Genomic DNA, 22,655 nt, shown 5'->3' on the forward strand with positions numbered 1-22,655 from the left:
AGAGTTCCAGGAGGAGGACGTGGGCTCCCCTCCCTTGTGGTTCCCCATCCCCGCGGACAGCCCAGCGCCCGCATAGAGGAGTCACTGCTGCAGAGGCTGTGTGACCTCAGGGCAGTCGCTTCCCAGCTCTGAGCTTCTGTCTCCCTCTGTAAAATGAGGCTCTGATACCTGCCACCCAGGGCTCTAGGAAAGCAAGCACTTTCCTACTGTGTGCCAGTAGGTCTGTGTACCAGGTCAAGCGCCGGGCCGGAGGGAGGAGACGTGGCCGGGGGGGAGGGCTCGCCATGGGCCTGGGGGAGCAGATTTTGTGAGACTATCACAACAGGGGGTGGCGGAAAACTCAGCAGATGATACCCGGTACCCAGCCTAGGCTGGGGGTCAGAGACGCTTTTCCAAGGAGAGGGTGCTTGAGATGAGTCCTGCAGGGAGAAGGGGGTAACCAATGCAGTGGTCAGGGTTCGAACCTACTTCCTGCCTGTGGAACTGTGGGACACTCCCCTGCAGCCTCAGTTTCCACATCTGTAAAGTGGGGACCCAAACAGTACCTGTTTTCTAGGGCTGCAGAGACCCCACTCAATGATGGAGGGGGACATCACTGTCCTCAGCGTCCACAGGGGGACACCAGGGCGCTCAGTGGCTCTGCCCAGCTTGCATTCATTGCTCCGGAAGGAAGCCTGGCTGAAGGGCAGGATGAGGTCTCGGACACTGCCTGCTTCAGGACCTTTGAACAGCTGTCCCCTCTGCCTGCAGTGCCTTCCCCCAGCCATCAGCCTGGCTCACCCCTTCCTGACTCATGGCTCCACCCTTTGCCTCCTTCTGTCCCCTCTCTGCCTCCTCGGCACTCTCTCCAGTTAAGACACTGTGTAATTTACTGATTTATCCTGTTTATCGTGGGCCCTGCCTTCTTCTCGGCCGCAGCTCCAGCAGACACGGAGTCGGCGTCCAGTAAGGACTGGCTGAATGAACCAATAGTCCAGTGACGTTGAGGGCTGTAGGTTTTGGCCCCGGAGGTGGAGGTTCTGGGGGTCTGAGTAGGGAAGCATCTACGGCTGCCTGAAACCACTGTCTTCTCTCTGTCCATGGTCAGCATCAACCTGCTCTCTGTGCCAAGAGGGAGCCCAGGAGCACACAGTAGGTCCTCAGCAACCGGCTAGAATGTACACATCGTCATTGCGGTTCTGTTGCATTTAGCAAGGGGAGGGAGGTGGGCTCAGCTTCTGGGTGGCCTCTCCCGGCCCAGCATCCCCAGTGGGATGCTGCCGTGGGGGCTGAGGGGGACATGGGAAGGGGATGCGTCCAGGGATCCCAGCCTCCCAGGTGGTGGGGCAGCGGTACCTGGTTGCCAAGGTTACGACCACCTGTGATGGGGATGTTGCCGTGGAGACAGACCCCCAGGGAGGAGAGGGTGGCTCCAGATGGGGGAGCTGTGGCAGGGGCAGGGGGCCTGGAGGTGGCTGCCAGCCCAGGGGGCTTCCGTAGCCCCCGTGTGTCCCTCTGGGTGGGAGTGTCGCAGGGCCATGGCTCTCCCCGTTCTGTGTCCTCATGCCTGGGAAAGCCAGCAGGAACCCTTAGGTGGCAGTAACTATTTCTAAAATTAAAAGCTCTTCTCTCCTTCGTTCTCTGGCGAGATGTGCAGGACTGGCGGTCGGGGCCAGGGGAGGGAGGGGTCACATGGCCTGGGAGCCTCAGGTGTGGCTTCAGACAAGTGGCTTTCCCTCTGTAACGGGAGCAGAGTCCTGGATTTCTGGCAGGCCAGAGAGCAGAGGGATTGAGGCCTTGGGCTCCAGGCCCCTGGGGCTGTGCCGGGTCCCCTCAGGATGACCTTGACTAATGACCTAAGCTCTCTGAGCCCCAGGAACCTCATGTGTAATGTGGGAATCATAGCAAGCAGTCCCTCGAGGCTGTTGGGAGGATGACACAGGACTGTATGATTCACAAGTCTGTCTGCCCCATCCACGGTAAACAGCCTTGAGTGGTTGGTTAGCTGGTGTTATTTACTGAGTCAGCATTTTCCCGGGCTGTGCATGGGGATGCTGGTCCCCAAATGCGGCTCCCGCCACAAAAAGGGGCCCAAAGCCAGACTGTAAGGCAAACATCACAGGACAAGCTCTGAGGGTCCCAGAGGGTGGGAGAGGCCTGCCGGCAAAGGGCCCGGTGTGGGCAAAGCCCACATGCCCAGACGTGGCGTTGGGGCCTCTGCAGCCATTCTGTGTGGTCAAGTGGGGGGCCTCGAACTGACACTAGCCTCTTGTGCAAGGCAGGCCCTAGTCGGCAAGTCCCAGAGTCCCAAATAAGTGTAGGTCCCTGGTACGACCGGAGAAACAGTGCCCTCGGGGCCTCCCTACGTGCACCCCATGGAGCTCACCAAAACCCCGCTCTCTTTTGGTTGAACTGACAAATTGACCAATCTGGCCTCAGCCCGGGGACCCCACAGTGCTCCAGCCTTGGGGCAGGTACCATTTTGATCCAGCTGAGGGGTGCTGGGGCCTGAATCACAGCAGGTACTTTCAGCAGGTAATTGTCATTCAGCAAGTAAACCTTGCAGCAGCTTCCGATTTTGCAAATAGGGCCCATCTTAGTTTTTCTTTCCCAACACTCACCGTTGATTTGGTTTTCCTGTCCTATCTCACTGTTCAGGCTCTCAAGTACAATGTCCAAGGTGACCGTGGGCGTCCTTGTCTTGCCAGCCTGGCCAGGTCTTATGGGGAAAGCGTTCGTTTTTTCACCGTTTACGGTGATGTTAGCTGTCAGTTTTTTCACAGATGCCCTTTATCAGGTTGAGGAAATTCCCTTCTATTTCTAGTTGCCACGATTTTAACCTGAATGGGTGTTGAACTTTGTCAGATGCCTCTTCTGCAGCTATGACGTGGTCATGGGTTTTTTCCTCCTTTATTCTGTCGATGTGGTGAATCACATAGATGGATTTTCCAGTGTTAAACCCACCTTGCGTTCCTGGCCATGACCACCTGGTGGTCACGATGTGCAATCCTTTGGATCCAATCTGGTGATGTTTGGTGAGGGGTCCTTGCATCTGTATTCGTGAGGGATGTTGGTCTGTGGTTTTCTTTTTCTGCAATGTTTTTGACAGGTTTTGCTTACACTGCCCTCATATAACAGGTGGGGAATATTCCTTCCTCCTCTGGTGTCCGAGGTTGGATTGGTGTTATTTGTCCCTTCAAAGCTTCGGGATAAGTTCTGAAGTAGAGTTGTCAGTACTTGCTGACGGATGGGATGCATGGGGCGGGCGGGGGGGGGGGGGGCGGTGTCAAGGGTGACCCCAAGGTTTGGGGCCTGGGCAAGCGGGGGACTTGTGGAGATGGATCCTGGGATGAGGAAGGCTGGGGAGGTGGCAGGCGGAATGGGGAGCATCAGCTTGGGGCACATTAATTTGGGGTTCCTCTAAGACACGCAGTGGGTGTGGATCTGGTGCTTTGGGGGAGACGGGCGGGGGCGGGGGCGGCACAGAGGTGGGGAAGGAGAACTCAGGAATTAGCGACAGGGTGGGGCCCAAAGGCATATCCGCCTGGATCCCAGGCTCCTGGTCAGCCCCCTCAGCCAGGAATGTTGTTTTCCCTCTGGGCTCTTCATTCCTGGGTGAGTCCTGACCCCTGCAGGCTCCAGTCAGCATGGCTTGGGGACGGGACGGGGTGGGTCAAGGAGCTGACCTGGGCCCTGAACACAGGCAGAGAGCATGAAAAGACATGCGCTTTTCAGCGGAGGACATATATTGCACATCAGAGCCAAGAAGCTCTCGGTCTGATGGAGCGGATGGGGCGGGGTGGGAGGCACTATTCCTGCGGACAGTGAGGGCTTCGGGCTTGGAGCTGGGGAGGAAGCGAGAAGCAGGAGGGCCAGACCCCCGGGGCGTCACAATCCAACAGCCCCAGGGATCCAAGACCCCTCCCCCCCCACCCCATTTGCAAAGTCAACAAAAGCTTCTTCCTTTTACATCCACATCCACGTCTGAGTCCAGGCGGAACTGGATTCCTCTCCTGCCTCACTGGCCAGCCATGGGGGGCTGCAGGGCTCTGCGGCATCACTGGTGCTCCAGGGTGGAGATGAGGGCTCCCCAGGTCTGTGGGTGGCAGGACCAGACCTGGCCGTGAGAACGGGGGAAGCTGTTTCCTCCCAGCTCCTGGGGCCAGGTGGGCAGGCGGTTCCTTCCCCTGTTTGCTTCCCACCCACCTAGCTTTGGGCCTGTTTCTCACCCACGAGACAGCTTTCAGAGCACAGGAGGGATGTGGGGGGCAGCTCGCCCCCTGAGTTAGGATCCCGGCTGTGTGACCCAGTACACGTTGCTCAGTCTCTCTGGGCCTTAGCATCCTCATCTGGGGATGGGGATAAGGAAAGGGTTTGGGGTGGGGGGCTGAGTGAACCAGAAGGTGTACGTCAGCCCAGCCTGTTGCTGAAGCTGTTCTGGGGACAAGGCAGCTGTGGGGAGGTGCAGGGCTGACCGTCAGCAATGTCAAGATCCCGTCCGCCTTCAGAAGACTCTGGAATCTGCCGTGGGGTGGGATCCTGGTCTGGGCTCAAGGTGGGGCCTGCCGGGGCCTCTGGCGACGTCTCCCGGAGCGGGGGCCTTGGCAGACAGCACCTGGAAGCTGTGGGCTGTGGTGACCATGGGCACGTGGAGCAGGACCGGCCCTCCCCGCCGTCCGATGGCCGCAGCCCCCGCCCCGGTGTTCCAAGGCCCGCGCTGACCGTGGGCAGGGAGCTGAAAGGGTGGGAACTGGGCCGGGGTCAGCGGGGAGCCTCTGGACGGCATGGTGGGCTGGCTGGCGGGCTGGCCGGCCGGGGATGCCAGGGATTTATACGGGGGCCAGGGGGCAGAGGGGGCGGGATCAGTGTCACCGGCTCTTTTCTCCCTCTTCCTTCTCTAGTCTCCGCCTCTGTCTGCCTTTCCTAGTCTCCCTCAGTCTTGCCCTGCGTCTCCCTATCTGCCTCTGGCCTTCTCTTTCTCAGGCTCCTTGTAAAATATTAAAATTTCAATATAACACTCTGTAAAATATTAAATTTCTCTTCATGAAATATTAAAATGTTAAGGATAGGCTAACATCCCCCTTTCATCACCATCTTCAATCCTGGGTCAGCAGGATCTTTCTAGATCCTTCTCAATATATTTAAAATCATAGAAACATAAGATCTTCTTAATAAGCATCATCTCAAAAAAATGGTGTTACACCACGCACATGCTACACTTGTATGTCAGCAAGTCTCAGTGACCTGTCACTGCGTAACAAACATCCCCCAACGTAGGGGCATAAAAATTTATTATTCCTCATGATTCTGTGGGTTGGCAGCAAAGTTCTTCTGCTGGGCTCAGTGTCACCTGGGCTAACTCAGGAGGCCTCAGACACACGGCCACCCGTGGGCAGTGTTCCAAGAGGACAAAGGTAGGAGCCGCAGGGCTTCTTGGCAAACTAAGCTCTGAATGCCACGTCACTCCTGCCGTATTCTTACCATTAAACCAAGTCCCCAGATTCCGAAGGGTGGAGAAACAGACTCCCCCTCCTGCGAGGGAAGCTGCAGGGAATTAGTGGCTGCACAAAGAGATGTATCTACCTCTCTGCAAAAAGTTGCTTTGTATTGATATTTGGCCAGAGGAAACTGAGTTTCTCCAGCAGATCCCCCAGTGATGGGCAGCTAGGTTATTTACGGTCTTTTACAAACGAGGTCATAGTGACTCTGTAGGGTGGATACGGTCCAGTGGAACAAGCTCATCTTACCCCCCTTTCTGGGGAGTTCTGCCTGAGCCCCCAGGAGGTCAGGGTCTCCCTCTCTTGGGCCCCCGGAGCATCTTGTTCTCAGCCTCAGACTTGAACACAAAGATCTGTGCTCTTAACCAACTCCCCGTCCAACAGCAGCCCAGTGCCCGGCCACAGAGTGGATACTGGATGACTTTTTCTGAGCTTAAGAGAGAAGGAATGGGACCTCAGAGAGGTTGGGACACTCACCCTCAGCCACACAGCAAGTGGTAGAAGGAGATTGGGGCCCCTGACTTTGTGGTCACAGAGAACTTTTGCGCTCATAGGCTGGGAGGTGAGGGGTGGGTGGAGAGCGGTCTGAAGCCTTTGAGGGCTGTAATGATGGAGCAGAGAGGCTCCCGAGACAAGCCCTGCTTTCTGTGCAACCAACGCTGGGAGCTGGAAAGCCAGGTGTCCTTGTCCATCTGTCCTGGCCCCTGGCTGCCCCGGGGCTCTAACGAGGTCTGATTAGCCTCTAGCCCTCACTGCTCCCTCACCCCACCCCACCCTGGGGTCCGGACCCCTGGGCCTTCTGACCCCAAGATCTGGGTCTCAGCCTTTGTGTCTCAGCCTCAGATAGGGCAGGCTGGGTGTGTGGAGAGAACAGAGGCACTGGTGCCCAGGTTCTCGGTCCCTCCACCGTGTGTCCCCCCCCCCCCCCGCCGGAGTCGCAGTCCCCCGGCTGTTGAGTGGGCACGGGAATTGCCCCCAAGAGCAGGACGCGGCGGGTTGGATGTTCTCTGGCACAGCCTCCCCCGGGGCTGTGACCCCAGCTAGCCCAGGCGCCCCGCTGCCCAGCTGCTGGGGCTGAGGCCTCTGATGAGGGAGCTGCATGAGGCAGGGCCGCCAGCTGGCAGGGAAGCGGGCCGGGAGGGATGAGCACACGGGGCTTGGCGACGCGGCCCCACGACTAATCCCCGGCAGCAGGGCCACAGCAGAGCTCAGATCCCCGCGATAAGCCAGCTGCTTTCAGTTTATCTGGTGTAAACGACGGACAGGTAGCGTGGGGGCCATCCAGCCGGGTCCCCTTGTGCGGTGGGTTCCTGTGTGTCGCCAGCCGTTGGTGGAGGGGCCCTGGTCTACAGTTCCCGCCAGGACAACTCCCACTCACTCCTGGCCCCGCTCGTCCTCACATGCCCAGCACTCCTACAAATAGCATACACATGGCCTGCTCTCAGCAGACGGTGCTGTGGAGGTAGGGTCCTAACGAGGACACTGGGTTTAGGAAATGGGGCCAGGAGAAAGCCCTGCTTCCTGAGGGCGGGCATGGGGACGTTCAGGATCATGGCCCACGGAGTCGCCAGCTGAGGGGCAGGGGTGGGCTCGTCCTCTGAGCTGAGGCGGGAAGCAGGTTGGGCTAGGAGGTCGTGGGACCGGGCGGACAGCAAGGCTCCATCCAGTTTGTTCTTTGTGAGGTCACGGCTCTGCGGGGATGTGACACAGAAGGACCCGGTTTTGGGGGACCACTCGGGCCGGCGTACAGAGGCATTTAAGTGACAGGGCCTGCCGCTGAGAAGGCTGGCTGGGGGGTCTGCATGGGCTGTGGCCCCAGGGGGGCTCTGCAAAGGCTCCGGCCTCCACATCCCGTGCCCTCACCTGGACCATGCACGCTCAGTCACCTCCGAGCCCCCCAGCCCTGGGCCTGGACCCCAGACGGCGCACAAACTCTGCTGGATGGACCGCATCCCTGGGGCCCAGGTCTTGCCAGAACACCAAGGCTGAAAGCCAGAGTCCAGGGCTCCTGGACACTTGAGGTTTGCAATTTTATAAAGAAAACAAAAACATAAGCAATACAAAAAGGAAAGTTCCGTTCCTACGGGTGGCCCGAGTCCTGGGGGAGGGGCGGCCCCGGCCGCTAGGCGTCTTGCTGCTGGATGAAGGGGTTGGGGATGGCTTCCATGCCGTCCTGCGGGCAGATGAGCACCACGGAGGTGCCCCTGCACACCACCAGGCCCAGCTGCCGGGTGTCCTCCGTGAGCTTGTACTGGTCGTCAGGGTCTGCAGAAGAAGAGGGGCGGCGATGAGGCGGTGCGGGCTCAGAGGCCCAGGAGGACCGGAGATGGGTCCGCGGTGGGGGGGTGGGGAGGGCAGGCGAAGGGCCCCACTCGCAAGCCAGCTGGCAGCCTCTCCCCGAGACGGACCACGAGGCTCAGGAAGAGCTCTGGAAATAGCCGCGTGCAGCCTGTCCTCCTTCTACAATGAGGACACGGCCCGGGGGACAGCGGAGACCGAGTTCTCAGATGGGCGGCAGAGAAAAACCCCATCTGCAGAATCTCGGAAGCCCTGCGGGGCCACCATTCACCCCCGTGCCAACGGGCTGTTCACAGTGGGGCGAGGGACCCGGGGAAGTGACGGCACGCCGAGGAAAGCTCTCCTGAGGTCACGGCGGCGAGGCCTCCATTACTGTTACTGCACGATGGCGAGTTGGGGAGGCCCGACTTGGGGTGTGCCTCCCCACTCCCAGACCCTGCAGGATGACCGCTGGCCAAGCCTGCCCCTCCCTCCCGGAACCGTGTGCATGCGTCAGGGCCTCTGTCCCAGGGCCGTTCTGGGGGTGAGAAGAGGGCGCAGACTCAGCTAAGGAGCGAGCCCGGGCCCAGGTGGGAGCGGCCTCTGGCGCAGGAACAGCAGCCCTGCCTCCAGGGCTCTTCCGCCCGGGCCCGTCTAAGCGCGTGGCACACCCCAGCTCCCTTGCTTTTCCCTGCAGCCCCACGAGGTGAGGCTGTCCTTTTCCAGAAAGTCATCCGCCCAAGGAGGCCAGGCCAGGATCCCAGCGGGGGGGACTCTGGGCAGACTCAGTGCGAAGAGGGAAGACGAGGGCAAAGCAAGAGGCCCCACGGGGTCGCTTCCCCACAAAGAGGGCCTCTCCCTGGGGGCCCTTTGACACTTCTGTGTGGCTCCATTAACTCTTCACCAGACTAACATGTGTCTCAACATCGACAGTTCCCAGAAAAGACACCCCCTCTCTCCTAGGCCTTGCGGTCCCCTTCATGCTACGGTCAGGCTGAGCTGGAGAACTTGCTGGCTGATGGCCAAGGGCTGGCCTGACCACCATGCGAAGGGTCTGGGGACCTGGGGGGACAGGGAATAACGGGGAGGGGGCCCTCCGTCAGCAGCCGGGGGTTAACACACAGGGACAGCAGGAGATAAGGGGGCAGGACGAGCCACAGGGCAGCCGGCTCTCTCACGGCGGGCGCAGCATCTTTCTAGCCCCGCTGGGCACGCCTCAGCCCCAGCGGGGGCTCAGTGTTGTGAGGACTGGATCCGGAAAATACCAAGTCCTGAGACGATGGTCTGCTGAGCCTCGCCGGGACCGCGGGAGATCCGACACATCTGTCAGCCACGTGATCCACAAGGCACCACGTGCACACAGCGGCTGGGCGGCGGCAGAGCAGCTCTGCAACAAACAGTAAGGAAGGCCCAGTGAGGACGCCTCCGAGCCCCACGGGCTGCACTCACCTCTCATGTACTCGATGGTGCCATCCAGCACGAGGTTGAGCAGCGGGTCAAACCCTTTCAGGATTCCACTGGCTTGTCGGAATCACCGAGAAGAGAAGAGAGACAGACAGGCGTAAGATCAATGGTCATCCTGGGCAGATGCGAGCTGTGCCCGGGTGTCAGCACGTGAGATTGGGGTGCCCCCGCCGCTGAGGGGCCTCCCCAGCCGGATGCAGGTGTGGGAGCAGCCTCTCCAGGGACGGGACAGATGGGAGACCACGGGGGAAGCAAGGGAAGGGCTCCCGGATGGGGAGCAGTGACAGCGGACCCCAAAACCATCGCCACCACAACACAGTCGGCAAAGTCTGCCTGCGCCTGTTTTGTAAACAGTTTAACTGGCACCCGGCCATGCTCATTTGTTCAATGTCGCCTGTGGCTTCTTTCCTGCTGCAATGGCAGAGTGGAGTAGCCGCGACAAGAGACCATCTGGCCGGCGCAGCTGAAAATATTTCCTGTGTGGTGTCCTACAGAACAGGTCCACCAGCCCCGCCTGAGGGCGACGCCCTGGCCCTCTTCCTCTCCTGCTTACCCTCCCCTGCAGAACAAAGACCGTGAAGGCACCCACCTAACGGGGTTACGGAGAGTGACAAATCCAGTAACACGTGCAGGCACTTGGCCCCAACCGGGCAGCGAGCCTGCACCCGCGGGTCTGCCCTCCTCACCAGGACAGGGGCGCTGCAGCAGGCGGGCAGGACGCTCAGACAGAGCCAGCGTTTCCCCCTCCCCAAAACCCCAGTGTGGGACGGGACCCACGATGGGACGTCAGTCTGTGCTCAGGCTGCAATAGCTCAGACAGCTTCGTAGATCTCATTAACGTCCATGAGTCGGTAGACTTTCAGTACATCTAAAGAGAGGCTATGCTGGGCGGGCCTGACCTGATAGGTGAGCCGTTAAAGGGATGGGCCCTTTCTGAAAAAAGAAATTTCAAAAATGAGATTTTCCTGTTGGTCTTGAAGACGTGAAGTGCAGTGCTGTAGACAGAGTCCATGGCAGGGGCGGTGAGCAGCCTCTAGGAGCCCAGGGGGTCCCTGGCCAACTCTTGGCAGAAAACGGGGACCCCAGGCTTGGAAGAGGACCCTGGGCCTGAGATGACAGGCTCTCAGAGACACTCCTTTACTGCAACCTCGTCAGAGACCTGAGCCTGAGGCACCCAGAGTCTGGAACCACAGGCGCTGTGAGATAAAAACGTATGTTGTTTAAGCGTAGAAAACGAACACTAGCGCCTTGAGAAGCAAGAGCCCCATCTCTTCATACATCCCAGAGCCAGCACGGTGCCAAGTGTTTGTTAAGATTCCAATCCTCACTGCATTGGGTACCTAGACGGGCAGGCGCTGTGTTTTTAGCCCTCTGAGGCTGCCCAGTCATCCACATCTCAGGGAAGGAGAGGTCTGGATCACTGTCTTACAAAATAAAGAAACTGACGTTCAGAAGCAGCTGAATAAGTAAAATGTTGACCGGCTCTCACCAAGTGTCAGGAACTCTGTTAAACACGTTACCTGTGGCTTCCCTGGTGGCGCAGTGGTTAAGAATCCACCTGCCAATACAGGGGACACGGGTTTGAGCCCTGGTCCAGGAAGATGCCACATGCCATGGAGCAACTAAGCCTGTGCGCCACAACTACTGAGCCTGCGCTCAAGAGCCCGCAAGCCACAACTACTGAGCATGTGCACCACAGCTACTGAAGCCCGTGTGCCTAGAGCCCATGATCCACAAGAGAAGCTACCACAATGAGAAGCCCACGCACGGCAACGAAGAGCAGCCCCTGCAGCTAGAGAAAGCCCGTGTGCAGCAACGAAGACCCAGTGCAGCCAAAAAATAAACAAATAAATAAATTTATTTTTTAAAAAAAGAAAAACACGTTACCTGCTTTAAACACTTTAATCTCAGTGCCACTACTGAAGTAAGTGGAGTTAATAACCTTTGACAAATGAGACTGAGGCTCAGAGAGGGTAGCAACTTGCCCAAAGTCCCATAGCCAGTGAGCTGGGGCTGTGCCATGGGCAGGGCTCCCTGCATAACCCTGCAGCATCCTTCCTGCCGTCTTCGCACCATACTCCAACAGCAAATTCAGAGTTAAAGCCTCACAGTGACAGCATAAAGCCGCAAACTGTGACAAGTGCTACCAGGAACTTATAACAACAGGGGCCTGACCTGGGGTGGAGGCGTGGGGGTCAGGGAAAGCTTCCCAGAGCAGTCGAGAGCTCCCTGCATTACTCAGGTACAAAACGTTCATCGTGTTACCCTGGAACAACCGTGAACAAGGAGACGAGATTTGTTTTAAACAAACCCTTAAGGCAGCTTGGTGGAAACTGACCATAGGGCCGTAGTTCGCAACTGCGGCAATTCTGCCGCCCAGGGGACACTAGGCCATGTCTGGGACGTCACGACTAGGCGGCTCCTGGCACCGAGTGGGTGGGAGCAGGACGGCCTCCAACGGAGAAAAATGCGGCCCCAACGTGAGCAGCGCCGAGCCTGAGAAACCCTCAGGTGCAGGACGACCCGTGAGGAGCTGGGACAGTCGCCTGAGTGAGGCAGGACCCACAGGAAGCAGAGCCGTGAATCCCAGCCACTGTAGCTTCCGGTGAGGTTGGGGACCCTTTGCGTGCCTCAGTTTCCCCACCTGCAAAAGGGGTGTAACCGTTCCTACCTGCCGGCGCCGTCGGGCCAGCACGAGTTGTCCAAGCCTAGCGCTTAAAGCGCAGCCCAGGCATCCGTTATCGGTACCGCCGCCCGTTACTCCTCGTGGACCGTGGAGGGGGCGGGCGGAGGGACCTCACCTTCTCGGCCTCCCTGGAACTTCACTCGGATCGTCTTGTCGATGTACTTGGATAGATCCAAGATGCTCTCCTTCTTTTTCTTCTCTTTGTCCTGCAGGGGCAACAGAGCTCTGTGAGGCGGGGAGCGCAGCCGGACTCCGCCCCGCCAGCCCCGCCAGCCCCGCCAACCCCACCAGCCTCGCCGCACGCTCACCGCCATCTTGCCGGCCGCGTCGCTGTGCGCAGGAGCCGCCGCCGCGCCCTTTGTACCCTGCCCTGCGCGCATGCGCGGCGGACGCAGGGCGCCTGCGTGGCGCGGTGCGCCGGCACGTTGCTGGGAAACATCTGCCGACGCCTGAGGCTGGGACCGGGCGACATGGCGGCGGCGGCGGCGGCGGCGCTGGCGCGGCTAGCGGCGGCCTTCCTCCTCCTCGCGGCCCAGGTGAGGGCGGCGCCGACCCCGCCGGCCTCGCCGGCCGCGGTGCCCCGGCCCCTCGCCCCCCACCCAGGCCCCGCGCAGGACCCCGCCCGGCCCGGCCTGGGGCCAGCTTAGGGGATCCGTGCCCCGCGCGCGGGCGGCCCGCTGGCCCGGGGCTCGGTCGTGACCTTGCGGGCCTGTCCCCGGCCCGTCTCCCTTCCCCGCCTGGAAGTCCTTCTCAGCCACAGTGTCACCCGCTCCCGCCCCGGCCCCTGCTGGTCCGTCTCGGGGTCTCCCACCGCCGCCGGGGACGCCCCTCTCTGGCTCCGTGGCCTTGGCCGGGGGGCTGCCCTTCTCTGAGCCTCAGTTTCCCCTTGAGTGCCATACTACTTCCTTTTCCCGTGGTTGTGGTAAACTGTCGAGCGCGGCACCCAGTGTCTGGTAGTGTCGGGAAGCGGCCAGGAGCCCAGCCCTGGAGTGGGGTCGAATCGCCGCCCCATCTTTTGCTCCCGTGACCTTGGCAAGGGAGTTTCCCGCTTTGAGCGTCCGTTGCTAGTCTGCAAAAGGAAGATAAGTATACAGTGCAGAGTCAGCAAAACGATGTAGGGGATCACGAGCGCGCAGCATGTTACTTGTTTGTCACTAAACCTTCAGGGTCTCCAGTGCTAGCGGGGGACCGACCAGGAAATGGCTGATGTACGTTGTCATAAGCGCATCTTTTATTTCCAAATCCTCCCTCTCCCCGCCAGGTTCCACAGCTCAGGAAATACCCCCCACCCCGCAACAGCCGTACAGACTGGGCCGTTAACCTTGACCCTTCTGCTCCAGTGCCCCCACCTCTGCTCCAGGCGGTTGGCGTTCTCCCGTGGCCACTTTTGTCCCCCTGAATCCCCAGTTCATTCTCAACACTGCAGGAGTGATCCCTTTCAAAGTGTGTCTTGTGCCCAGATGGGAGCCTTCTGGTGGCTTCCTGGCGCATTTGGGAGGCCTCTGTGATCTGGCTGTCAGGAAGCTTCCCGTTTCTCTCCAGCTCTAGTGTCTTGAAGGCACTCTGCTCGCTGGTCTCTGTTTCCCTGAATTCCCCGGTTATGCTTCACGTCTCAGCTTAGCTGTCCCTCCCTCCCAGAAGCTCTCTGGGACGCCCCCTCCCCAGCTGCTTTGCCAGCCCCCTGTACTTCCCCCAGCTCTGTTCACTCATCTTCCCCAGCAGTCTGAGCCTTTGGAGGCAGGGACTTTAAGCTCTCCGGATATTTCAAATGAGGGCCAAGCGATAGGTAGGTGGAGGGTCACGGGAACACCACAGAAGGAGGGACGCAGTTGGCCTAGGAATGCTTTTCAGAAGCAGAGGTGCCTGAGGGGTGATCTGAAGGATGAGTGGGCGTTTGCTAGGTCAAGAAGGTACAGAAGGTTGTTGCAGTTGATGGGAGCAGGGCTGGAGGTGTGAGAGCTGATGTGCTTTTTTTTTTAATAATAGATTTATTTATTTTAATTCTTATTGGGGTATAGTTGATTTACAATGTTGTGTTAGTTTCAGGCGTACAGCAAAGTGAATCTGTTATACATACATATATCCATTCTTTTTTAGATTCTTTTCCCATATAGGTCATTACAGAGTATTCAGAAGAATTCTCTGTGTATACGTTAGGTTCTTATTACTTATCTATTTTGCATATAGTAGTGTGTATGTGTCAATCCCAGTCTTTCAATTTATCCCTCCCCCTTACTGCTCGAGAGCTGATGATTTCCTTGGAGACGGTGAGGGTCCACTACAGCTGGCGTGTAGGATAATCCAATGGTTACACCTGAGGAAGGTGTCATCCCAGTGGAGTCCCTTCAGGTGCCCTTGCAGGGAAGGCCATGGAGGGAGCAGCAGTGGGAGTGGCTCCAGGCGTAGGGGGAAAAGGGCAGGCTGAACGTGTGGCCTCTCCTGGCTGGAGTCCAGGGGAGCAGACTGGGCTGGTCGGAGCCGGGTGCTGGGACGTTTGGACTTTATTCCCGCTGGCTGAGGATTTGGAACTTTACCCTGAATGTGGGGAGCCAAGTAGGGTGTAGAAGCGAGCGGGAGAGCACCTGGGCCAGCCCTTCCCAGGACAGAACCCTGTGTGTGGTTCTTGGTGGCGCCCCGATAAGGCCAGCTCTCCGCGGGGCGGGAGGCTGCTTGCTCACAGGTCGAAGCTCATTCCCGACCATTCTGTGACCCTGGGCGAGAGATTGGACCCCCTGCCCAGTTGCTGTAAGTTGTGCACATACAGCCCATGTGGGGCCTGTTACTTGGCAGATCTGAACACAGTGGTGTTCTCCCTGCCTGCCCCCTCCGCCCGCCTGCCCCTTCACCCCTCCACTGCCCCCTCCGCCTGCCCCTTCACCCCTCCACTGCCCCCTCCGCCTGCCCCTTCGCCCCTCCACTGCCCCCCTCCGCCTGCCCCTTCACCCCTCCACTGCCCCCTCCGCCTGCCCCTTTACCCCTCCACTGCCCACTCCGCCTGCCCCTTCACCCCTCCACTGCCCCCCTCCGCCTGCCCCTTCACCCTTCCACTGCCCCCTCCGCCTGCACATCTTTTTCTAAGCTTCCCAGGTCCTAATTAGCCCCTTTTAGAATTCACCAAGTCCTAGGAAGACTGCTCCCTGTCTGGACCCCTTAGCTTCTTTCAAAGTCCCGTGACATGGATGCTTTCACTGTCATCTTGAAGCATAGTTTCCCTAGGAGTTCCTGAGCTCGATATGATTGTGGCGCATCGGGAGGTAGCCTGTCCTCGGTAGCCCCAGCTGTTTCTCGTCCTCCAAACTGGGATGGGCTATGCTGGAACGGGGGGCACTCACAGCCCTGGGCCCTTCGGAGGAACTTCTCCTAGCCCTTTAACTCCCCGGGGAGGAGACCGTATTCACGGCGAGACTGTGTTCTCGGGTGTTTGATACAAGCCCAGGCTTATTTCTTAACAGAAAGCCAGTTGTGCACATTGTGAGGGGAGAGCTGTGAAGTGTGCCCTTGTGCTTCTCAGTGACTTTTTAAAAACAAATGCTTTTAGTCATTCCCATTTTATACAACCGACAGTTTTCACCAGCAACTCGGATCCCATAGACCAGGGGTCAGCAAACATTTTCCAAAGGGCCAGACAGTATTTGTGGCTTTTCAGGACACATAGCCTCTGTTGTAACTCCCAGGCTCCGCAGAGAGCAGCATATGCCGTACCCTACGTTCAGCAACCAGGCAGACATGTTACGATAAAACTTTATTGACAAACACAGAAGGTGGGCCGGATTCAGCCTGGGGGTTGAGGGATCACAGAACCCCTGCAGTGGCCCAAGGTGGGGGGCAGGGCAGGGCTGACCTGGGGTGGGGGCACAGGGCTGGGCACTGTACTTGGGGACAGCCTGGTGGGGAGAACCCGGAAGAGGGGGCTTCTCATCCTGCCTCTGGTCGAGGGAACGAGGTTGGCCAGGCAGGGGTGGGTGGGGAGGTCACCACACTTCCCTCCCTCAAGCGCTGGTGGCAGTGCCCACGTGCCCTGCAAACATGGCCTCACTGAGCACACCCCGCAGCCCATTCGGCTGTCGGCACCTCGCTCCAGGCGACAAACCAAAGCGCTGGGCAGGGGCAGTGGGGGCCCCGGTTCCTCTCCACGCCGCCAGCGGATGTGGATCAGTGGGGAGAAGCTCCTGGAGTGGCTGGGCCCCATTACACATTCACAGAGGGCCTGGCCTTCCGAGCTGGTCTGTGCCCCAGGCCTGCTGTTGGGGCCACGGCCCCTCGGGACCCCAGCTGAGTCGGAGCACCGCCGCCTGCACCTTGGGAAGGCCAGATGGGGGTGGGGATCTGTCCCCGCACAGACAGGCTACTGCCTGTTGTCACCGAGGGGTGCAGTCTCTGTCTCAGCCTCCAGGTGGTACAGAGGGATGGCCCCAGGAGCCGGAGTGTGCAGAGCTGGGGTCCAGTTGGACCTCTCCAGCTCCAAGAAGCCAAGGGGCTGGGGTGGGCCCAGGCCCCTGTGGGCGTGGCGTGGCCGGGCTCCCTGCTCAAGGCTCTCTCTGGGACCCGTCCTCCCTCACAGGTCCCACAGCCCCAGGGAGCAGCCCAGACCAGGGCCAGACGGCGTGAGACCCGCTGGGGCTGAGGTCCTCGCGGGGGCTCCGTAGCCGAGCCCGGCCTATAGGAGGAAGCAGCCCCGGCAGGGACGCAGCGGTCCAGGCGGGAGGGGACGAACAGGCAGTGGGGACGCTCGTGTGCGATACTGGTTTCTCATGTAGGTAAAGCCGCTCCCAGGTCCTGACCACCCCGCTGCCCTCAGCGGAGGGGCTGGAGTGCCAAGGACTCGGGGGCCTGCGCCTCTACCGCACTCTGGATTCACACTCGGAGCAAAGGCCCCGGTGGCCCGTGTGCCCAGCCCGCCCTGTCCTCCGCAGTCAGCCGGCTGCCCTCGACCTTGCTCCGTGTCAGAGCGGGCGGGGTCCACGTGGGCTCTGTGGGACCCTCCACAAGCAGCCTGCTGCCTGGCGGGCCTGGGCAGGAGGAACTTGAGGCCTTGTCGTCCTCCTGGGAGTAGTGGGCCAGGAAGCCGGGCACTTCTGCTGCCCATGCCCATCGGGAGCGCTGCTGTACTTGCTCGGGACGTGCTGGGGAGGAGGTTCTGTCAGCTGCCTGGGCCCTGCTGGGGTCGTGGGGACGCCACCTGTCATGAAGGGCCCCCTGCCCAGAGCAGCCCTGCCTCTCGCACCGTCCACTTGCCACGCGTTTGGGCAGGGAAGGTCAAGGTTCTGGCCCAGGGGTTCCCACCAGCCTGTGGCCCAACAGGTGCTGGTCACGTGACCCGGGCTCCGCCGCCCCATTTCTGCCCTGAGCCTGCTGGCCTCGCTGGGTGGGGGCCTGTCGGGGAGCCTGGAACCTGCTGGGCCACCGCTGACTCCCCATCCCCTTCTTGCCTTATGGCAGTGGCGTGGGGCTCTCGTTCTCCCTGTAGTCCCAGGAGGACTCCCCCATTCCTGCCACTGGAGCCACAGGGAGGGGACCTGACACAGCCACTGTCAGCGCCCAGGTCTCCCTGAGGAGGCTCGGCCCTGCCCTCCTCATCGTGTCCCCCCCTAAGATGTGACAGTCGTATCCCATCTGTGCTGTCGGAGCGAGGGACCACCCAAGCCAGGTCGTGCCGTGGGCCGGCCCTGTGTCGGCTCTCTGACTGCTGCCCCCTGTCCAGGTGGCCTGTGAGTACGGCATGGTACACGTGGTGTCCGAGACCGGGGGCTCCAAGGGCAAAGATTACTGCATCCTCTACAACCCGCAGTGGGCCCACCTGCCGCTCGACCTCAGCAAAGCAGTGAGTACCGGCCAGCGCGGGAGCCCCCTCCCAACGCAGGGTCTTGTCTGTCTTGCTTGCTGCCCTCCCTCCACTCCTCCCCTGGGTCTCCCGAGGGCCTCTGGAGGACGGGTCTTGCAGAGAGCCGTTGAGGACGGAGGAAGGGCCTGTGCCCGGCATCGTCTTTGGGGTAGCCTGGATGCTCTGCTCTCTGCTCTGGCCTCACTCCTCCCAGAGGGACTCAGGGTGCCCAGTTCCTGGCTTGGCGGGTGGAACGAAGGCCAGCACTCCTGCCCGCACCTTGTGCTGTTTGTGACGGGCTCGAGAGAGGCGGGTAGGGTTCCTGAGCACACGCCGCCCTGTACCCCTCTCGTCTGCCTTGTGCTCGGGGTGGGTGTGCACACACGCTTGTGCACGTGCGTGTGTGTGCGCGCGCGTGTGTGGGGCTGAGACCATGTGGGCTTGAGGTGAGGCTGCGTAGGGGCGGTGGTTGCCGCAGTGGCCTCCGCCGACCTGTCTCCCCGAGGATGCTGCGCGCCCTGGCTCCCCTGGAGCGTCTCACGTGAAGGCCGCCCTCCTGCAGTCTCTTCTGCAGGTGCGGGACTGGACGACCTCCGTGCTCTGCTCTCCGGCCGACCTCCCTGCCAAAGGCTTCAGTAACCAGATCCCCCTGGTGGCGCGGGGGAACTGCACCTTCTACGAGAAAGTGCGGCTGGCCCAGGGCAGCGGGGCGCGCGGGCTGCTCATCATCAGCAAGGAGACGCTGGTGCGGCCGCCGGGCCCCTCCTGGGCAGCCGGGGGCCCTGGGGGGCGGGGGTTTCCTACTTGTGGCCTTGGAGGGGCCCTGTGCCAGGGCGGTGCTGGGCTCTGACAAGGCCTGGGGCGGAGCTCTGGGCCGCTGCCTGAGGAGCAGGTGGTGTGGGCCACAGTGCCACCCTCTCCCTCAGGCCCTTCAGGGCAGACCAGCGTCACCCAAGCCCAGGGTTGAGAGGGAAGGGGAGCTTGCACTCCCCCAGACAGAGGGAGGGGCCGAGCCTGCAGGCCTGCCCTCAAGGCAGTGTGACCCTCCCACCTGACACACACACACACACACACACACACACACACACACACACACACACACACACACACACACACACACACACACACACACGACTCCTCCGTCCCCTCCCCCTCGGGGAGAGCTGCCCCGCCCTGGGTGGGCCTTGCTAAGCCATCCAGCCGCCCTCTCCCCCTCTCCCCCAGGTCCCCCCAGGAGGCAACAAGACGCAGTACGACGAGATCGGCATTCCCGTGGCCCTGCTCAGCTACAAAGACATGCTGGACATTTTCGAGGTAGGCTCGTCCCCCACCCTGTCTGCAGCTGGGCCCAGTACCTGAGGAGACGGTGTGCCCGCAGTGCTGTGAACGTCAGGAATGGTGACCCCAGCCCTCCCCCATGCCAGAGACCCTGCGTGTCACCCCCTGCTCAGGCCTGCCCGGCCCCTCACCCGGCCCGGCCCTATCTGGCCAGAGGCTGGTGCGTCTTTGATTTGGGGAGCCGGGTCCCGAGCAGGCGAGCTGCAGCACACAGTGACATGGGGATAGCCAGGTTCCCCACTGCAGGCTTCGCGTCTCCCCAAAGGGACCCACCGTCCGTCTCCGGGCCGCTTCCCAGGCCACGTCCACCCTCGTTCACTCATGCTTGTCTGGGGGCGGGGTCTGTGTTCCCACACACGCGCGGTCCTGTCACCCACCTTGTGTGAAGCTCATCCCGGCAGAGCCCGCTTCTCTGGGGTCAGGAGTAGCGGGTGAGGGCGTGGGGTGAGGCGGGATCTCCCGGCCCCCGGCTCCTCGAGTGGGCCAGCCTCGGCCCTCTGGGTGGCAAGGGGACGGGTGGGCCCCCCCCCGGGTGGGCCCCCCCGACCTTAGCTCTCTTGTGTTCCCTGAGGCAGACTTTCGGCCGGGTGGTACGGGCAGCACTGTACGCCCCCAAGGAGCCCATGCTGGACTATAACATGGTCATCATCTTCATCATGGCTGTGGGCACCGTTGCCCTCGGGGGCTACTGGGCCGGGAGCCGGGACGTGAGGAAGTGAGTGGCCCGCGCGTGTGCGTGCGTCCCGGATGGGCGGCCATAATGCTGGGCAAGTAACCACGAGAGTCCGCATGCCCAGAGAGCCTTCTGGAAAACAGCTGCTACAAACACCCAGGAGACCCGTTGAAAGCCCCGAGGGCCCCGCTCCCCACGATTCTGTCCTGCCCTCAGGGTTCCCGGCCCGGGCCCAGCCTGCCGGGGGCATCCACGGGAGACCTCGCCCCGGCCGTCCAGGGAAGGGCGGTGGTGGGGTTGGTACAGGGCCAGGGTCCAGGGTGGCCCCCATGCGGCCACCACAGCTGGGCCCTGGGGACCGGAGCCCCACCTCCGGCAGGACTGGCTCCGTCGGGGGGGACCCCAGGTACACATGGTGGGTGGGGATGGGGGACTGGCCGACGGGGCAGGTGACAGTGGTCACCTCCGGGCAAGCTGTCCCTCAGCCTGTCCAGACCCCTTGTGTCAGGCTGCCCCTGCCTGTCCTTCCCCATGTCTGTGGCCCTCGGCCCCCGGGAGCGGTGCCGGCCGGTAGGGCGTCCCCCAGCCCGTTCTTGTCTTTCAAGGAGGTACATGAAACACAAGCGGGACGACGGGCCCGAGAAGCACGAGGACGAGGCTGTGGACGTGACGCCCGTCATGATCTGCGTGTTTGTGGTCATGTGCTGCTCCATGCTGGTGCTGCTCTACCACTTCTACGACCAGCTCGGTGGGTGCCCGGCCCCAGCTCTCAGGGCGGCGGGGGAGGGGGGAGTCCAGGGGCCTCACCAGGAGGGGCCTGGGGCTACCCCTTCCTTCCCTTGGGGCGGTTACCCTGCCAGGGAGTACGGCACAGAGCCGTCCTTCAGGCTCCCCTCACCGCCCGCCCCGCCCCGCAGTCTACGTCATCATCGGCATCTTCTGCCTGGCCTCCTCCACGGGCCTCTACAGCTGCCTGTCGCCGCTCCTCCAGAGGCTGCCGTTCTGCAGATGCAGGTGAGCCCCCGGGCGACCCCCACCTGGCCCTGCTCGCGGGGGTCCCCCTCTGCTGCCTTGTGGCCCGTCCGCTCCCACCTCCCATTACCCGGCCCCCGGAGGCTCCACAGCTTTGCTGAGGCCGAGGACCCTTGCCCTCCGGAGCCCTCGGTCAGTCTGGCACGGTGCAGGCATTACAGCAGGTGCCCACTCCGTGCTGGCTGGGGGCTCACGGGCCCCACCTCCAGCCCCTGGGTGGGCCTCCCGTTCTGGCTCAGGGCCTGTGGGATCCCTCGGGGGACGTCGGCTGGGGACAGCAGGCGGGCGGCGCTGCTGATCCAGGCTCCGAAGGTTCTCTGCGGTCAGGGGTCTGGTCTGCTTGTCGTGGAGCAGGTGGGAAACGGAAGGGTTTAGACGAGGTCCGACGGGGTCAGGAAGCTTGGCTCAGGGGGCTTGGGGGAGGGCCTGGAGCAGGGAGGGCTGTGCGAGAGGGGTCACAGCACCCGACGAGGGCTCCTGCGGGTGGGGTCGGCTTAGCGACTGGCTGAGGTCCGGTCGCTTCCCCCAAGGCCCTGCCCCTGCCCACTCTGCCCTGCCCTGCCCTGCCCTTGGGAGCCTCCCTTCTAGAAATAAAAGGTGAGGGATGGTGAGTTTAACAGATAAGGTAAAGTAGAGGAAGGGACAGGGCCAGGGGTGGCCCTTGGGAGCAGAGCCCGGCGGACAGAAGGAGGACAGATGGGGAGGCCACGGGCTTTTGGGCAGGAGTTGAGCTGACCCTCTGGGTGCTGGGCAGAGGCAGGGCTGTGAGGGTCAGAGGCCGCTGACCTCCCCACCTGCCTGCGTGCCCTCAGGGTCCCTGACAACAGCCTGCCCTACTTCCACAAGCGCCCTCAGGTCCGCATGCTGCTCCTGGCGCTGCTGTGCGTGGCCGTCAGTGTGGTGTGGGGCGTCTTCCGGAACGAGGACCAGTGAGTGCAGTCCTGGAGGCCCTGCTGGGGGTGGGTGCAGCTGTCCTCGGGTGCTGTGACCTCCCTGCGACTCCCCGAGCCCTCCGCTCGGGGCGCCTGGAGCTGGGCCAGCTCCCGGTTATGAAAGGCCCTCCTGTCAGTGCTCTGGACGCAGTGGCCGCACGCCGTCCAGGCCTGGCCCTGTCTGCCCTGTGGCTTGTCCGGTGCCCCGGGATCTGCGATCGCAATCTGGGCATGAGATGCCGCCGGCACTGCTGCCCGGGCGCCGAGCCGTGTGCTCCGGGGCAGCCTGGACGTGGCCTGGCGCCGCTCGGCCGCTGCTCCGTTGTGGTGCCCGCCCGCCTGCTCAGCTAGCTCTGCTTCTCCCAACACCCCCCCCCCCCCCCCCCGCCGGGGGGCCTCCCCCGCGAGGCAGCGCGCCACCGCCTGCCGTCACTGACACCATCTGGCGCTCTCTCTGAGCTTCTCCCGGGGCAGTTAAACGCTCTTGGCTGTGCTGCTGTTTGGAGCTATAACAGATTTAACTGGCAGAAGGAAAGCATGAAAATATTTTGAGTCCTTTGTACACAAAGAGAATAGGGACGCTCACGGTTAAATCCAAGCCAGGAGGCTTGCTCCTTCGCATAAAAGTAGAACAGGCCATGGCTTCCGCCATGTCTGGGCGCCCATGTGGCCTTGGTGAACCTTCTCTGTTCTCACCAGCGCCCTGGCCCAGAGAGGTTCTCCTCGTGCGCTCAGATGAAGCTCTGATGAGTAACTTGAGGGGCAGGGAGGACGGGGCCGGCTGTGGGGCCATTTCCCAGCGGGGAGCCTCATCACACGCGGGCTTCATCACACAACTTTGACTTCCCAATTCGGAAGTGGCCCCGCAAGGGTGGCGCCCTGCTTCCCAGGACTCCAGATGATGTCCTCAGGGCCCCAAGTCCCTGTTTCCTCAGAGAGTGTGGGGCATTTGGCT

The 22,655-nt window shown here is 61.4% G+C and overlaps 2 protein-coding genes across 7 annotated transcripts in view; one reads left to right on the plus strand and one right to left on the minus strand.

Moving 5' to 3' along the window:
* SPPL2B (signal peptide peptidase like 2B) overlaps window positions 1–22,655 on the plus strand; it is a 37,178-nt gene that overhangs the window by 9,401 nt on the left and 5,122 nt on the right. For 2 of the 6 annotated variants that reach the window (XM_067734423.1, XM_067734428.1), the window contains exons 1-8: window positions 12,316–12,440; window positions 17,606–17,725; window positions 18,288–18,470; window positions 18,950–19,039; window positions 19,639–19,778; window positions 20,342–20,484; window positions 20,654–20,750; window positions 21,581–21,697. In XM_067734423.1, coding sequence (XP_067590524.1) covers window positions 12,375–12,440; window positions 17,606–17,725; window positions 18,288–18,470; window positions 18,950–19,039; window positions 19,639–19,778; window positions 20,342–20,484; window positions 20,654–20,750; window positions 21,581–21,697 — 956 coding nt within the window. In that variant the 5' untranslated portion in view covers window positions 12,316–12,374. Of the gene's footprint in view, window positions 1–11,549; window positions 11,824–12,315; window positions 12,441–17,605; window positions 17,726–18,287; window positions 18,471–18,949; window positions 19,040–19,638; window positions 19,779–20,341; window positions 20,485–20,653; window positions 20,751–21,580; window positions 21,698–22,655 lie in introns of those variants that run through there. The other 4 variants (XM_067734425.1, XM_067734422.1, XM_067734424.1 and 1 more) reach the window with 4 other exon arrangements.
* Window positions 7,494–12,284, minus strand: LSM7 (LSM7 homolog, U6 small nuclear RNA and mRNA degradation associated). The gene is made up of 4 exons (XM_067734473.1): window positions 12,213–12,284; window positions 12,020–12,110; window positions 9,204–9,275; window positions 7,494–7,742 (listed from the first exon to the last, which is right to left on the minus strand). The coding sequence occupies exons 1-4, from the start codon at window positions 12,282–12,284 to the stop codon at window positions 7,600–7,602; spliced, it is 378 nt and encodes a 125-aa protein (XP_067590574.1). The 3' UTR covers window positions 7,494–7,599.

Source organism: Pseudorca crassidens, chromosome 3, assembly GCF_039906515.1.
Source record: "Pseudorca crassidens isolate mPseCra1 chromosome 3, mPseCra1.hap1, whole genome shotgun sequence".
Taxonomy (NCBI): domain Eukaryota; kingdom Metazoa; phylum Chordata; class Mammalia; order Artiodactyla; family Delphinidae; genus Pseudorca; species Pseudorca crassidens.